A 15,578-nucleotide genomic window follows, 5' to 3' on the forward strand; every position below is an offset into this window, starting at 1 on the left:
AGGCTGAGATGGACACCTAGTGTCCATCTCGAGGGATTTTCCTGGACCTCAGGTGTTTCTCCATGCACATTTGGAGGAAACACCAACAGGGATGAAATCCCCAGAGGGCAGCGCTGTGACTGCAGAGCAAGCGGGGGTAGGAGAGGCGCCCGAGGCACAGCTGGGCCCCATGGGACAGCTGGGCTTCGATGCCAGTGGTGGCAAAGCTGCCGTTGTACCTGCGCACAGGCACCCTGTTTGCGCCCAACGTCTCCAAGTTCCCGGCGGCGTGGCTGCAGCACACCCGGCGACCGGCGGATGAACGCGAGTAGGTCCCGAGCGCAGAGGCGTGGTCGCTGGGTCCCGGCGGAGCCTCACCAGGCAGGCGAGGTGCGGTGCGCCTGCGCGCCACTCACCGCCGGTCTCCAACAGCGAGCCCACCGCGAGGTCGGACGGACCGGAGGGAATTCGGGATCTCTTGGTTCTTGGCAATTTCCTGACGCCTGAAATAGTAGCACGGGAAGCCGAGCACGATATGTATCAGAATAATTTAGGGGCTTGCTAAAAATGTGGATCAGTCGCAACCTTTTTCACTCCAAAGTTTGAATACCGCTCAAGAGTCCCCCCCCCCCCGCCTTTTTTTGATTGCTTCTACAAGCTGATGACATTCACAGCTGATGACATTCATTTTGGTATTTTATTTTACTACTTTTTATTGTTACTTGTTTAATGTGTATGGTAGTTCCCTAAAGTTTTGTTCTATGCCTACATTGCTTGAATATTTTAAGGCTGGGGTAAATCCAAAAAAAAAAAAAAAAGTTCTGCACCTCTGATATATTATTGAATTAAAAAAATACACAAGAAACTAGCTAGTGGTAATTAAGGGTTTGGGCCACATCCGTATTCTATTAAAGAGTAATTCCCACATAAAATCATGACGACAGCCTTAGATGAATGGTAGAGTGAAACTTTTGATTATATATGTAAATTTATAAAGTCTTTCTACTAGTATGGCTTTTTTCTCCCCAGATATTAAACTAACCATGAAGAAAAATATTATCAATACATGGTACTCTTTTGTAAACGTTCCCAGTGTGATTGCTCCAGATATTGAAAAGGAAATAAGAAGGATGGAAAATGGAGCAGGCAGGTAAATCCATGCATTTTTAATACCAGCCACCACTCTTAAGTTTAACTAGGCTTAATTTCAGTTTAACTTTTAATTTGTGACCTTGATATTTGTAATTTATTTAATGTCATCAATTTATTTATACTTTGGAACAGCATAACTTGTCTCACAAATGAACATGGGTATTATTGTGGTCATTATTTAGAAGCACTTACGCCAAATATTTCCTTAATCATTGGCAAGGCCTTTTCTTATGGGCATTTCAAATCTGCAGAGATAGCATTGCCATAGATGAATGTGAAAATAATACAAAGTGTGAAATGCTAACTGGTTTAAGAGTATAATTTAAAGTTGTTACCCTATATTATGCTGAGGAAAATAAGTCAATCAGAGAAAGACATTTATGATTTCACTCACAAGTGGAATTTATGAAGCAGAACAGGTGAACATAGGAGAAAAGAGGGAAAAATAAAATAAGATGAAATCAGAGAGGGAGGCAAATCGCAAGAGACTTAACTATAGGAAAGAAATTGAGGGTTGCTAGAGGGGAGGGGGGTGAGGGGATGGGGTAACTGGATGATGGACATTGAGGAGGGCGTGTGATGTAATGAGCACTGGGTGTTATATAAGACGGATGAATCACTGACCTCTACCTCTGAAACTAATAATACATTATATATTAATTAATTGATTTTAAATAAAATGAAATAAATAAAATAAAGTGATTACCCTATAAATGAATAGAACATGTATAAATGTGGTTGAATTTATTTTTTGTGGGAAGAAATGTTATTACAGGTTTGTTCATACACATGTATAATGTGACCTAAAGCACAGATATCATACTTTCTATTTGATAAATATTAACATTAATCAATGCTTCAAATAAAAGAAATATGGAAGACCTAGAAAGTAATTTCTTAATTACACGCATTTTACTGAATTGTGCATATGCCCTATCTAATTCCATGTATTCTGAAAGTTCTCATTTCACTCTAATTAAAAAGGTTTATCTGTTAGTTTGAGAGGGAAGGAGAAAAGGTGAAGCAATGGTCCCCTTAATGAGAAATACTGTTCCTTCACAACGGTTTGAACATTGTACTAATTCATCTCTGCCTCCTATTGGACCATAGCTCCTCTTCTGATGATGATGATGATGACAGTGCCTCCGTGTTTGAAGAATCAGAGAGTGAAAACCTGCATGCAAGGGATTCCTGCAGAAATAACTCACACAGAGGGGGGCCATCACAGAGGTAAGCACTATGATCTATTCCTCCAGATCTTTGTAAACTATTACTTAGACGAAAGATAGGTATTCTACTCCTCCACTTAGTGGGCTTGGCAGATGCTCCTGCTACCCAGCCACTTCGCAGGATCTTGGGAGTAGCTTGCTATTTACCCTTTTCCTCTCTTGGAAAACTGCCAAGCCTGATGACTATTCGTGTCCACGGGGGGCCTTAAGTCACCAACGCTCCTGCTGATCGATTTCCCTGAGACCTGTCTCTGTCCCTTAGGAACCTCCTGCCCCAGGCCTCTCTGACTTTCTCCTTCTTTCTGATCCTTCTTTCAGGGTCTGGAAGCAATTGTACGTGGGAGGGGTTGGCTGTGATCCTCTGAAATGCTGTATCCACTTGACCCTACTTTCAGAGACGTAGAGCACTAGTGTGAGCAGCTAGAAAAGCGAAGCTAAAAGTCCTTAGTAGGAAATGAAGCATTCATGAAAACTTCACATGAGCGACTCTGAGGGTGTGGGAGGAACGTGGTGTTGGTGTGGGTCAGGAGTTCCCGTCCTGTAGAACATATTTACTTTTTCTTTGCTTTTTCTCCTTCCTTTTTTCCTCTCTCTTACTCCTTTTCCCACTGACCACCTTTAGTTTTCCCACTGTTTTTATTTGTCTTTCCTTCTCCTCCGATCTTCCCTGACAGTGTAAGTCTTAGGTCTCTTGCTGGCAAGTGCGGCATCCAAGGTGGCTCCCTTGAGGCCATGGAGGATGCTAATTTCTGGTGCTAACGTTGATTAGTAGGTATTTACTAATCACTTTGGTTCACAGCACTGATATTCAGCAACTTCAGCTTCACGGAGGCTCTATGTTTTCAAAAATCGTCTAGGCAGTAGTTAGTAACTAAAAATAATTTGTCCTTTAAGACTGCTTACCATGGACGTTATACAGATGGTGACTATTCTGATTTCACTGTACTTGTTCCTATTCCAGGGAGCAGTACCTGCCTGGTGCCCTTGCGCTTTTCAATGTTAACAACAGCAGCAATAAGGAGCAGTAAGTACATTTACAATAGAAAACCAAAGCTTTGCTTTTAAAGAACACCAGTGAAAAGGTAGGAATAGATCTGAAGCTGCTGTAGAGGAGATCTTTATAGGAAAACTCTAGCTAATACAACGGCAATGGTATTCTATTATTTTGTCAATTTGGTTATTTACTTTTGAAAAATGTGGCTGCCCTTATTCAAAGGAGCATGTATGTATGTATGTATGTATGTATGTATGTATATGTATGTATGTATGTGTTTGAATACATATGGAAAACTATTGTCTATAGTGTAAATACAATTGCTTCTCCTTGTGGACAAAAATAAACAAACGATCAGTAATCCTTTCTATTCTAAACCAATCTGTTTTAGGTCAAGTTCCTTAGGAGACAATTTCTGAGAGGGAGGTTTGTGTGCAAAGGGCTATTGGGATGCTTTTAGGAATGATATCTAGGAGGGAGTTGGGGGAGCAGGGACTTGGCAGAGGGAGAAGTTGAACTTCAGAGGATAGAGTTGATGTGGGGAGATCTAAAGCAGGGCCCTTCAGAGCTGTGTCATAGTTAGGCGGTAGGATTGGGCCTTTGCCCTCATGCACAGTCATTGGGTGAGGGCAGCCCCTAGGATGGGGGTCAAAGCTTTGAGCATGGTGGTTTTCTTCAGCCAAGGCCAGCCAAAGGAGAGGGAGTCTGTGAAGCTGTCAGCAACCAATACTCTTGGCCGGTGGGGAATGAGTGCCAGAACTCTGTGCTACGGCATCCAGACAGCACACTTTCTGCACTGTTCAGGTCCGTTTTCTTCATATAGAAAATTCACCCAATTTGGAAATACCTCCTCCAGGAGTCTTGTTCTTTTTTTCCAAGGAAGCTTATAAGAGGAAGGTTAATGCGTTAAACCTAGGCCCCTGACAGCTGCAGCTGGTCTTGAGGCTTTAACTGAAATTGCTATGCCCTCCTTTCCTCCTCATTCTAGAATCCTGTCACCTGTGGTCAGCACTTCTGATGGTCTAGATGATTTACTTGGTGGGATGAATGATACAGACTCTTATCCCTAAAGGGTTTGGGCCCCTGGTCACCGTACCTTTCTTGAGTTATAGCTGCTGTATTTGTACATTTACCACTAAAACTGGGCTCAAGAACACCAAAGACACCAGAGCAGATCACCTATGTGCCAAATATAGTGTCCCCCTGCCCCCTCCCCCCTGTATAACAGCAACACTCTCTGGTTGTGCTGAAAGAAGTCAGTTACTTTTGTCAGTATGGTGACTCCCTTTCTTGCCTATTGGTTTTTTGGCACAAGGGGCCCAAGCTGACTGGGGAGTAGTCATAGCTTAATGTTTAATGGGGCGCTAACTGTGTTGCCTGGAAGATACATGATCCATCTGGAAACCTCTAGATCCACAGACCATAAAGCTGTGGGGATGAGAAGGACACACTCCCCATGTGAGTCACTCCTACTTCAACTCCTTGGTTCCCAGACCCATGCATGGTCGTTTTCTTTTCCATACAAAGTGGGTGATGGTGCACTGCTTGAAGCTGTGCTACTGGGAAGATTAACTTTACCATTATCTTTTAGGGTCACCTCTAAGTAGGGCTATAGTGTAGACACAGCCCGTTTCGACTTGCATCCCAATGTCAGGCTGATCCATGTAGGCCATGCTCCATCGACTGCTTCTGTAAGACCCCCACATATGGCCATGGTGGAGAGTTGAGGAATAGGTACCGATACAATGGATGACATGGGGGGACGGTACTGTGCCACATGCTTGATCCCAGATAAACCACTTCATCATGTGATGGATTGCTGTACAACCTTATAACTTGTTAATCTGATGGAATCCAGCCCGTGGTCAATACTCATTTTCTGTCCCATGGTTAGTTAATCCTCGTTCAAGGCCCTATTGACATGATGCCATTGATAGGGTGGATCAGTGTGATATTCTGAGGAATGTCCAGATGATCCAGGTGCTTCTAGGCTGTGTCATGACATTGAGCAGAAGAGATAACATAGTCCTGGAAAAGACTATAAATGTGTGCTGCTTTCCATCTCATAACTATTTCTGATCCTCTTCCCTGATAGCGATAAGAAATAACACACTCAGGATGACTGACCCAGAACATTAGGTGTATGGTCTAGATTGCATGAATGCATTGTTTTTCACATTTGCCAAGGCAGCTGCAGTTGGGGCTACTCTGTGGTTGATTTTGCGGTAGTCTACTGCCAGCCACTAGTATCCATGTGCTTTTTGTAGGGACCAGACATTGAATTAAATGGTGGTGAGAGGGAACTACCATCCCTGCATGCATGAGGTGTTTAAAGATTACATTTTCTTTCCTGTCCAGGATGCAATATTGTTTTCAGCTGGCAGGTGGGAGGCAGCTTGAGGGCTTTCACTTGGCCCTTCCCATTATGGTAGCTCTTACTCTACAAGCCAAGGAACTAGTTGGGATGAGGGTTCTACCAATGACCAAATATATACATTTCACTTTTACACTGAGGAACTGGAGAAATGACCACAGTGGGGGTCTTTAGACCCAGTGGAAGTCCCATAAGTCATAAGTCATATATTGTACAGGATTCTGTTATTACCAAGCTACCATATGCTTTCCCCCCATTTTAATGGGAGGCATGATGATGCTTCAGTCCCTGGGTCTCAATATCAGCTTGGGTCTCATGCCAAATAGTCTTTAACGTATCTAGGTATTCCCTTTTCCCCCAGGGTACAGTCACCTAAGTAAATGATCACAGGTTTTCTGTGGGGAAGAGACTGGGGAAATCATTGCTGAATCCACTTGTCGTGGTCTGGCAGAGTCCTTCTTCATGGGGGCTTGGCTTTTCCTTCAGTCAGTGGTTTCATTTCTGGGAACTGACTCAGGTTTAGAAACTGTTCATCTGGGTGCATGACTTTTTATTGGGTTAAGTTGCTCTCAATCTCCTGATTATCCATTCCTGATCTGTTTTGACTGTATACGTTAAACAGTACCCTGACAAGCCAAAAGGATGTGCATCTATCTAGGAACAGAGTATTCTGTTAACCTCTTCCATAGCTCTCTGTGGGTCAAGTCCCCTGCCTACCCATGCTCACCTTAATGTTAATTACAGTTATTGGACCCATCTCTCTTCTGATGAGTAAACACTGCCGCTGATTTCTTATTCCCAGGTTCTGTCATCCATATTGCTCTCAGGGAACCAGTTCTGTATCCAGTTCAGCATCTCCCACTATCAGCCCTGGCTTCCAGAGGACAGTGCGACTGAGTTTCTCCTCAATGCCAGTGTCCCTCCCACCAGCACACTCCTTATCATTTTTGTGTCCGCTGAGTCCTCTGAGGGATCGTAGTCAGTTGGTGGGCTGTCTTCCTTATTTGGAATGTCCACTTCAGCATATCACTTCTCTGAGTCTTTCTGATACCTTCCTCTACCACCCACCATGGCACTTTGTAATTTATTCCACTTAGCATGTGCCGTCACCTTTTCTGAGCTTCTGGGAGCCATCCAAGCAGTGTGTCAGCTCCATTTCCTAGGATCTGTGTTAGGGTGTTAAAACCTGTATCACAAGGGTGTGCTCTTATAGCAATCCATTCTCACTTATCCAGTTTTATGTTCTGTTCCCCTTTGTACATGACAACCTTAGGTGCCAAGCCCCACCTCCTTATCATTTCTGTTTCCTGTTTCTCCTCAATAGCAGCATTCCACTTCTGCTGGGCTATTCATACACAGACTAAATTCATTTGTACATTCACACCTGAAAATTTTCTTCCCGTTAACATCCTCACGCTTCTTCTCAACTTTGCCAACTCTTACCTGTACTTTGAGGCCCAGACCTATCTCCCTCCCTTTAACAACCTCTCTGACTACCCTCCTGGTAGAGAGATGCCAGTTCATTCACGCCTGAATAATAAACTTTCTGAAGACATCTGAGCCAACAATGGCAGCCTATTTTGAGCTTAGGTCTGCCTGATTCCGGAATCCATTCTTCAGCTGATACAGAGAGAGCCAACTGTAGAAAGAGGCCTCTGACCACATAATCTCCACTTCAGAAGAAATCGCATGTAGAAAAAAAGTGATCTCAAATCCAATAAATGATTCTAAGAATTAGGATTTCACTGTGTGGAGCTTTTTGGCTATTCGTAAAAAACTGCTGCCTTCAGGATTATCCCCCTAAAGAAGAATGATGGCCTTTTCTCGAAATTCTCAAAGCTCTTACTCAGTAATAGATATAAGTGATATCAAGAAGCTTAAATTTTAAATAATAACCTTTTTTGGACACATGGAGACTTTGAAATTGTACCCTTGAGGGCTGTTGTTTCCTAAATTTCCCTTGTTGGGTTTATGCCTTTATCCACCTACATTTCCTTCAGTTTTCCACATCACTAACCCAGGAATTTTTGCTTGTTTGTTTTATCATCTGGGTGCATGTCCATTTTTGTAGAACTCTCCATTAGAAGACCAGATTTCTGGTCCCTGAGCATGGGGGCAGGTCTCTGAACCCAAGCCTCAGAATTCTTGCTCAATAGAGAAGAAAGTAAATAAGTATGGATGTCAGAATATAATTTGATTCTGTGACTTAGATATTATTTCTTCTTTAGAGAACCAAAGGAAAAAAAGAAAAAGAAAAAAGAAAAGAAGAGGTAAGTTAGACTTTGGCATGAGTGATCCCAGATTTTTTGGCCCATGACATTTTCATATCTTACTACTAACTAGATCTCTCACTTTTTAGCAAACCAGATGATAAAAATGAAAATAAAAAGGACTCAGAGAAGAAAAAGAAGAAAGAAAAAGAAAAGGAGAAGGAAAAAAAAGAGGAGAAAGGCAAAGATAAGAAAGAAGAGTAAGTGGCATTGAAATTAGGAACAAATGTATAATGGATTTTGGATGGTAATTCAGGGTAATTTCCTGAAAGTTTATGGTTATGAAGCCCTGTGTAAAAGATTAAATAAATTGTTAGAAAATGTGAATCAAAATTTTTTTTCTAATTTCCTTAAAATGAGCAGTGGCAGCTTTATTCTTAGTTTTCTCATCAAGAATTTTCAATGTTATGGTTAATTAGCTTCCTTGAGCTCTGGTGAAGATAAATTTACCATTGGGAGATACTTGGGTTTCAAGAAAATTGGGTGCCTAGGTCTTAACATTAATTTTTTTAATTGAAATAAAAATTTAATAATTCTATTAACATTTTTGAGTCATAAATACTGTATGGCAAATATTCCAAAAGTAAGCAAATTTCCTTGCAAAAGCCATGCTTAATTTTGAGAGCAGTACAAATGCTTATTAAAACACCAGCCATTTGAAAGATCCTTTTGTCTTAAATATTCTATTTATTTATTTGACAGAGAGAGAGAAAGAGAAAGTAAAAGCGAGCACAAGCAGGGGGAGCCGAGAGGGAGAGGGAAGTCCTGATGCAGGACTGGATCCGAATGACCTGAGCTGAAGGCAGACGCTTAACCCACTGAGCCACCCAGATGCCCCTGAATGATCCTTTTTAAACAAACATTTGAGGGTTAGAATTTCATGAGGGTAAGGCTGAGTGACATTTTCAAAGCTACCTTTTTACTTTTTACTAAAGGGAAAATTGTTTCCTAAACTTAAATAAAACTCTTTACCAGATAATATTCACTTATTTGTGCCTGCTGGAAAGCTGTTGAGGTTTTTACAAAGGGAAAAATCCTTAATAATATGGGCTTGGGGTGCCAGGCTGGCTCAGTCAATAAAACATGTGACTTTTGATCTTGGGGTTGCAAGTTCAAACCCCATGTTGGGTGTAGAGATTACTTAAAAATAAATCTTTAAAAAAACCCAAAAAAACCTCACCACCGCCACCACCACCAACAACAAAACCCCCCCCCAAACCCAATGTAGGTTGTTACTAGAAAATTTAAAAAGTTTTCCATTTGATCATATATTTCCTCCCTCCCTCCCTCTCTCTCTCCCTCCCTCTCTCTCTCCCTCCTTCTCTCCTTCCCTCTCCCCCCTCCTTCCTTCCCTCATCCTTTCCTTCCTTCCTTCCTTCCTTCCTTCCTTCCTTCCTTCCTTCCTTCCTTCCTTCCTTCCGCCCCCCTCTGCTCTCTATTGCTTCTTCATCCTTCATAGATGTTTATGAATAAGGACTTTTTATTAGATTGTGTTGTATTCTTCTTTCCATATATGTGGAAAACATAGTTCAGAGCACAGTTCCTGACTGTTTTGTTACCTGGTAGGAGGAGTGGCAACACCCTATTCTCTCCCACCCATAACCTACCAAAAGGTCTATGGAATATTCAGAGTTTAGCATGATCTGTGCCACCATTCCTTCCCAGTGGCGGATTGATAGAAACGTCTGCAGCATCACAATAAAACAAGGGCCTTTAAAGAGTCTAATGTGAGGTTTAATGTAAGACTAGTACTGTAACTATCTATCCAGTCCTCACTAAGCGGTTTCTTACGTCTATCGCACTCATGCCAAGCTAGTTTTCTCCCCGTAGAGTGAGTTCTGTTCGAGTTACTTCTGTTTCATTAATTGTGGGTGATAAACATAACCGTATTTGATATGTGAAATAAAAATGTCCTTGTTTCTTGGTAACCTCCCACTTTATTTCTAATTGCTGCTAGGGAGAAGAAAGAAGTCATGGTTATTGATCCCTCGGGAAACGTATATTACAACTGGCTCTTTTGCATCACTTTACCTGTAATGTACAACTGGACTATGGTTATTGCAAGGTATCTATATATTTTTGTGGATCTCAACCTGCTTCTTCTAGTTTCTAAGTTACCTGACTTAACAGTTCGGTCAAGGGTTCTTCGGGACAGACCTCTTATCTCCACCACAGCTTGTAAAGAGAGGTTGCGTTATTCTCAGGGTGTTTTCCTAAGATCAGCAGTAGGTGCTTTGGTTCCCAATATACCTAGAAATCCAGTACTGGGATGGGGAGTGGAGGATATTTTTAAACTTTTGATTGCTGAACCATTTAATTAGAATTTTGGGAGAAACTTTGTTATTTTATTTATTTATGTTTTGGCCTAAAAGAAAAAAATGTGGCCGAGAGTAGAAAAAGACCAAGATCTAGGTTGTTTTAGATCAAGATGTGTTTCCCAAGTGATTTCTATAGTTCTCTGTCTTTTAGACCGTAAGCATCTCAGCCATCCAGAACTAAGCACAATTCCTTGAAGCATTTTGGGTACAGATAGTCAATAAGAGCCTGATTATCAATGTGTTTAACCCAAAGTATTTTGACATTAGCTTAGGCCATTTATTTTTACTTGATGTCTTCACAATGTAGACTAGTATAATGGAAAGCATGTTGGAATTCAGAAGCAAGAGAAAACTAAATCCACTGCTCAGACTCAGGAAAGCCATGGTTGATTAAATGGACTGTAAGGACCCTCTTAGTCTTAGTGCATTATATCTCTTCTCACGAGACAAATCATGCAGAGAGGACGTTTACTTAAACTCGCCCCGTTTCATTTTATTTACACAAGTTTTTCTTTTACAGAGCATGTTTTGACGAACTTCAGTCTGATTACCTAGAATATTGGCTCATTTTTGACTACCTATCAGATATAATCTATCTTCTTGATATGTTTGTACGAACAAGGACAGGTAAATATGTTCGGCTTAGGATATTTTGTAATTTTGTGTTTCTATCTCTATAGTATAATTTAAATTTTGTAATTCAAGTATTCTTCAAAATAAACTCACAAAAATCTGTCTTAGAGGAAAAGGCACTGTTGAAAGCAAGAGTACCATATGCCTACCCACAAACCTTGGTCACTACAACCGATTCACTTCACTAGGCAACCTTTGAATGTGGCTTGGTGGCTTTCCCCCATTAACTTGTCCTTTGGGTTAGTGCCATGTGAAAGGAATAAAGAGAACAGAAATGTTCTGCCAGCTCTGTGGTAAAAGGGTAAGTGCTACCTAACAGAGAGATACCATGAAGAGACATGGAGGAAATCACTGTGCCCAGCAGAGCTGCACTAGAAATTTTGTAACAATACACAAATCCTTAATTCAACTTTGTGGTCATGGTGAGGCATTATTGACCAGGGAGCGGGATCTGATAGCTTCCCCTTAAGTATTCTTGTTAAGTAGGTATAAGCTTATCGTTTCTACACTGCGCTCTGTGTGCAAAGGTAACCGCTGTTCAGAGAATAACACTTAAGAATCATTATGTAAAATAGGGACATGCTGTAAATATCCGTGTGCTGGAGCAGTGCTCCCATTGTTCTGTCCTACTCACAGCTCTGCTAGTGGGTATAGGAAGAGGAACAAATTCTTTCCCTAGTGAAATGTATCAGAATGCTGAAATTCAAGGCCCACTGTGGCAACATAGGAGAAGGGAAGGTCCCAGATGACTAAGGAAGCCTGGGGGACAAAAAGGAGAGGAAACGAACCTCTGAAGGACACTTACTCTTCACATTGAAGGAACAAGGCAAGAATACACATGATAGGCAGTAAGGCCAGTACCCAAACTTCAAGGGAGGGGCTAGGATTCTGACAAGAGAGTGGCATGAGGCGTTAGGCACAGTGCTAGGGTGTTTAGAAAAATTTCCAAGAACACTGTTCATTAAAGGAATGGCTTTATCTGGGTAGAGATACTGGATCTAGAGAGATTTGTATATATACAACATATGTATACATTGCATATAAGCTCTCACTTTTGCACTTACAGAGTTTTATTTTTTATTTCTTAAAAAGATTTTTTTCCATAGCCATACGTTGATCAGTACTCCTATCATATTACATTGTTAAAAGCATGTTTATTGGAAAGGAACTCCTTTAAAAAATATTTGTTTATTTATGTATTTTAGGGAGCGAGAGCAAGTGGGGGAGGGGCAGAGGGAGAGAATTTTCAAGCAGTCTCCCCGCTGAGCGCAGAGCCCGATGCGGGACTCCATGAGGGGCTCGATCTCGTGGCCCATGAGATCATGACTTGGGCCAAAACCAAGAGTAGGATACTTAACCAAGAGCCACCCAGGTGCCCCTATTGGAAATCAACTCTTGTTTTGAACTCAGTGAAGTCCATTGAGGGTTATTTTAGAAAAATTCATAATGGCATAAAAATGAAAAAAAATTAAATTTTTTTTTCTATTTTAGGTTACTTAGAACAAGGACTGCTGGTGAAGGAAGAGACTAAACTCATAGAGAAATATAAATCAAACTTGCAATTTAAACTTGATTTTCTATCAGTGATACCCACTGATCTGCTGTATTTTAAGCTGGGGTGGAACTATCCAGAAATTAGATTAAACAGACTGTTAAGGATCTCTCGAATGTTTGAGTTCTTCCAGAGGACAGAAACAAGAACAAACTACCCAAACATCTTTAGGATTTCTAACCTTGTTATGTACATCGTCATCATTATCCACTGGAATGCATGTGTGTACTTCTCTATTTCCAAAGCTGTTGGATTTGGAAATGATACATGGGTGTATCCTGATGTTAATGATCCCGAATTTGGCCGTTTGGCTAGAAAATACGTATACAGCCTTTACTGGTCTACCCTGACTTTGACCACAATTGGTGAAACACCGCCTCCTGTGAGGGATTCTGAGTATGTCTTTGTGGTGGTTGATTTCTTAATTGGAGTGTTAATTTTTGCTACCATTGTTGGTAACATAGGTTCTATGATTTCCAACATGAATGCTGCCAGAGCGGAATTTCAAGCAAGAATCGACGCGATCAAGCAATATATGCATTTTCGAAATGTAAGCAAAGATATGGAAAAGAGGGTTATCAAATGGTTCGACTATCTGTGGACCAACAAAAAAACTGTTGATGAGAAAGAAGTCCTGAAGTATCTCCCTGATAAGCTGAGAGCAGAGATTGCCATCAACGTACACTTAGACACTTTAAAAAAGGTGCGTATTTTTGCAGACTGTGAAGCTGGTCTGTTGGTGGAGTTGGTCTTGAAATTGCAACCCCAAGTCTACAGTCCTGGAGATTACATTTGCAAGAAGGGGGATATTGGACGAGAGATGTACATCATCAAAGAAGGCAAACTCGCTGTGGTGGCAGATGATGGAATCACTCAGTTTGTGGTTTTGAGTGACGGCAGCTACTTTGGTGAGATCAGTATCCTTAACATTAAAGGCAGCAAAGCTGGCAATCGAAGAACAGCCAATATTAGAAGTATTGGCTACTCAGATCTGTTCTGTCTCTCAAAAGATGACCTCATGGAAGCTCTAACCGAGTACCCAGATGCCAAAAGTATGCTAGAAGAGAAGGGAAAGCAAATCTTGATGAAAGATGGTCTACTGGATATAAATATTGCAAATGCTGGAGGTGATCCTAAAGATCTCGAAGAGAAGGTCACCCGAATGGAGGGGTCAGTAGACCTCTTGCAAACAAGGTTTGCTCGGATCTTGGCTGAGTATGAGTCAATGCAGCAGAAACTGAAGCAAAGACTAACCAAAGTTGAGAGATTTCTGAAACCGCTAATTGACACAGAATTTTCAGCTCTTGAAGGATCTGAAGGAGTTGAAAGTGGGCTCCTGGACTCCACACAGGACTGAAAAGCTGGTGGTTAACAAGGACGTGCCTCATGATCGTTTTGACGATGTGATTAAGCAACTCTAAACGGGAAGAAGAGGAAGATTCAGCTGGGGAATTTTTCCGTAAAGAGAATGTGCTTGGCTGTAGGGCAAGCACACTCGCTTAGGAGGTACTGTGATTAAAGGGTCATCGTCCTTAGGATTTTTCAGACGGATAATGTGCAAAGGTATAGAATGATCAACTTGTCAGTATCTATATCTTCTGGTTTTTTCATATATGCTCCTTTTATGTAATACTCTTTATAAAAGTGACCAAGTTAAGTATCCCTCACTTGCAGGCATTTCACATTATGGAGGAGCAGCTGGGAATTACCGTGTACGTCATGTTCAGGATACCATTTTAAAAAGAATTAGAATGCAATAAAGTAAAATAAGTTCTAAAACTATAGTGAATATTATTTATTTGATAATTTATTAGGGAGTTTAGGATCTTTTAGAGTTTCAGGGTCATTTTAAGGGCATTAATCATCGTAGTCTGGGACTTAGGAAGGGTGGTGGAGAGAAAGTTCTCATGATAGAAGTGTGACAAATTAGACTTCGCATATTATATATAAGTATGTAACATTAAAGGTAAAAAATAAGAATCTTTTATAATATATTTTTTCCTTTCAAGATTTTATTTAAATTCAAGTTAGTTAACATACAGTGTAGTATTAGTTTCTGGGGTAGAATTCAGTGATTCATCAGCTGCATATAACACCCAGTGCTCATTACAACAAGTACCCTCCTTAATGCCCATCACTATTTACTCCATCCCCCCCACCCACTGCCCCTCCAGCAACCCTCGGTTTGTACTGCTATAATAAATCTTTAAAATTCGCTGATTATTAAGGCCTGGGCAGCAATGGTCACTATCTTCCTTATCTGACTGGCCAGCAATGAAAAAAGGTATAAAAACCATTCTATTGCTGGATGATTAACAAAGGAAATTGTTGTAATGTTCGGAAAGGAGCTGTGTAAGTTCTGTGGACCAACATGGCCGTCATCAGGCAACTTCTCAGAAATTCAGAATCTCAAGCCTTACCCCAGGACTGCTGGATTAGAATCTGCTTTTTTAGCAAGATCCCTGGGTGATTCATGCCCACATTAAAGCTTGAGAAGCACCTAACTAGAGAACCAGGAAGGAGTAAACGGGATTGTTCTAGAAATTTCAGAAAACGGAACTCTATGACAAGTGTGTAGCTGTGGGAGACATTGCTAATCAATCATACAGCTTTCTACTGCTTAACCCAGATACGGTTAAAAAAAATTCTTCTTAACAGAGATCTCTGGAATTGATACAAAATTTCTATCTCTGCCTATAATAATACGACTTAACATGACATCTTGCTAATTTGACATTTCAGATATTTATCTGGACCTTGATCGGTGTATGTCTATGGTAGAGTATATTCTATTCAACGACGAATGTACATGGTGTTTCCAGTTTCATGTTGACATTTTACATTTTATCTCTTCAATATCAGCTAGCAAGTCTTTCTTCACTACAGAGGAAGTGACTAGTTCAGGAGTGGATGGGTTGTAATTAATATATAACATGGTTTCTGCCTGAGACAACTGCTCTTTTAACTCTTTTTTTTTTCTTCTTCTTCTTCCTTCTCCTTCACACGCATTTTATTCTTTGTGCTGTTTGTTGCCTGTTATAAAAACCTCTAAGACACTGTAAGGAGGCTTGATCTGC

General features: G+C 40.9%; 1 protein-coding gene across 1 annotated transcript; it reads left to right on the plus strand.

Moving 5' to 3' along the window:
- The first annotated feature begins 1,007 nt into the window (after positions 1 to 1,007).
- On the plus strand, positions 1,008 to 14,237 carry CNGA1 (cyclic nucleotide gated channel subunit alpha 1). Its single transcript, XM_045815915.2, has 8 exons — positions 1,008 to 1,129; positions 2,242 to 2,361; positions 3,322 to 3,384; positions 7,957 to 7,998; positions 8,088 to 8,198; positions 9,956 to 10,063; positions 10,837 to 10,943; positions 12,441 to 14,237. Exons 1-8 carry the CDS (start codon positions 1,023 to 1,025, stop codon positions 13,856 to 13,858), a joined length of 2,076 nt encoding a protein of 691 aa, XP_045671871.2. The 5' UTR covers positions 1,008 to 1,022; the 3' UTR covers positions 13,859 to 14,237.
- The last annotated feature ends 1,341 nt before the right edge of the window (positions 14,238 to 15,578 follow it).

Source organism: Ursus americanus, chromosome 8 (assembly GCF_024610735.1).
Source record: "Ursus americanus isolate L20-20 chromosome 8, mUrsAme1.1.p, whole genome shotgun sequence".
NCBI classification, from domain to species: Eukaryota; Metazoa; Chordata; class Mammalia; order Carnivora; family Ursidae; genus Ursus; species Ursus americanus.

Bases quoted from the DNA above. Each gene is read 5' to 3' on its own strand.
- CNGA1 (XM_045815915.2), top strand. From the start codon at position 1,023: ATGAAGAAAAATATTATCAATACATGGTACTCTTTTGTAAACGTTCCC. The intron at 8,199-9,955 runs GTAAGTGGCATT...AATTGCTGCTAG, and splicing joins GGCAAAGATAAGAAAGAAGA to GGAGAAGAAAGAAGTCATGG. The intron at 10,064-10,836 runs GTATCTATATAT...TTTCTTTTACAG, and splicing joins TGGACTATGGTTATTGCAAG to AGCATGTTTTGACGAACTTC.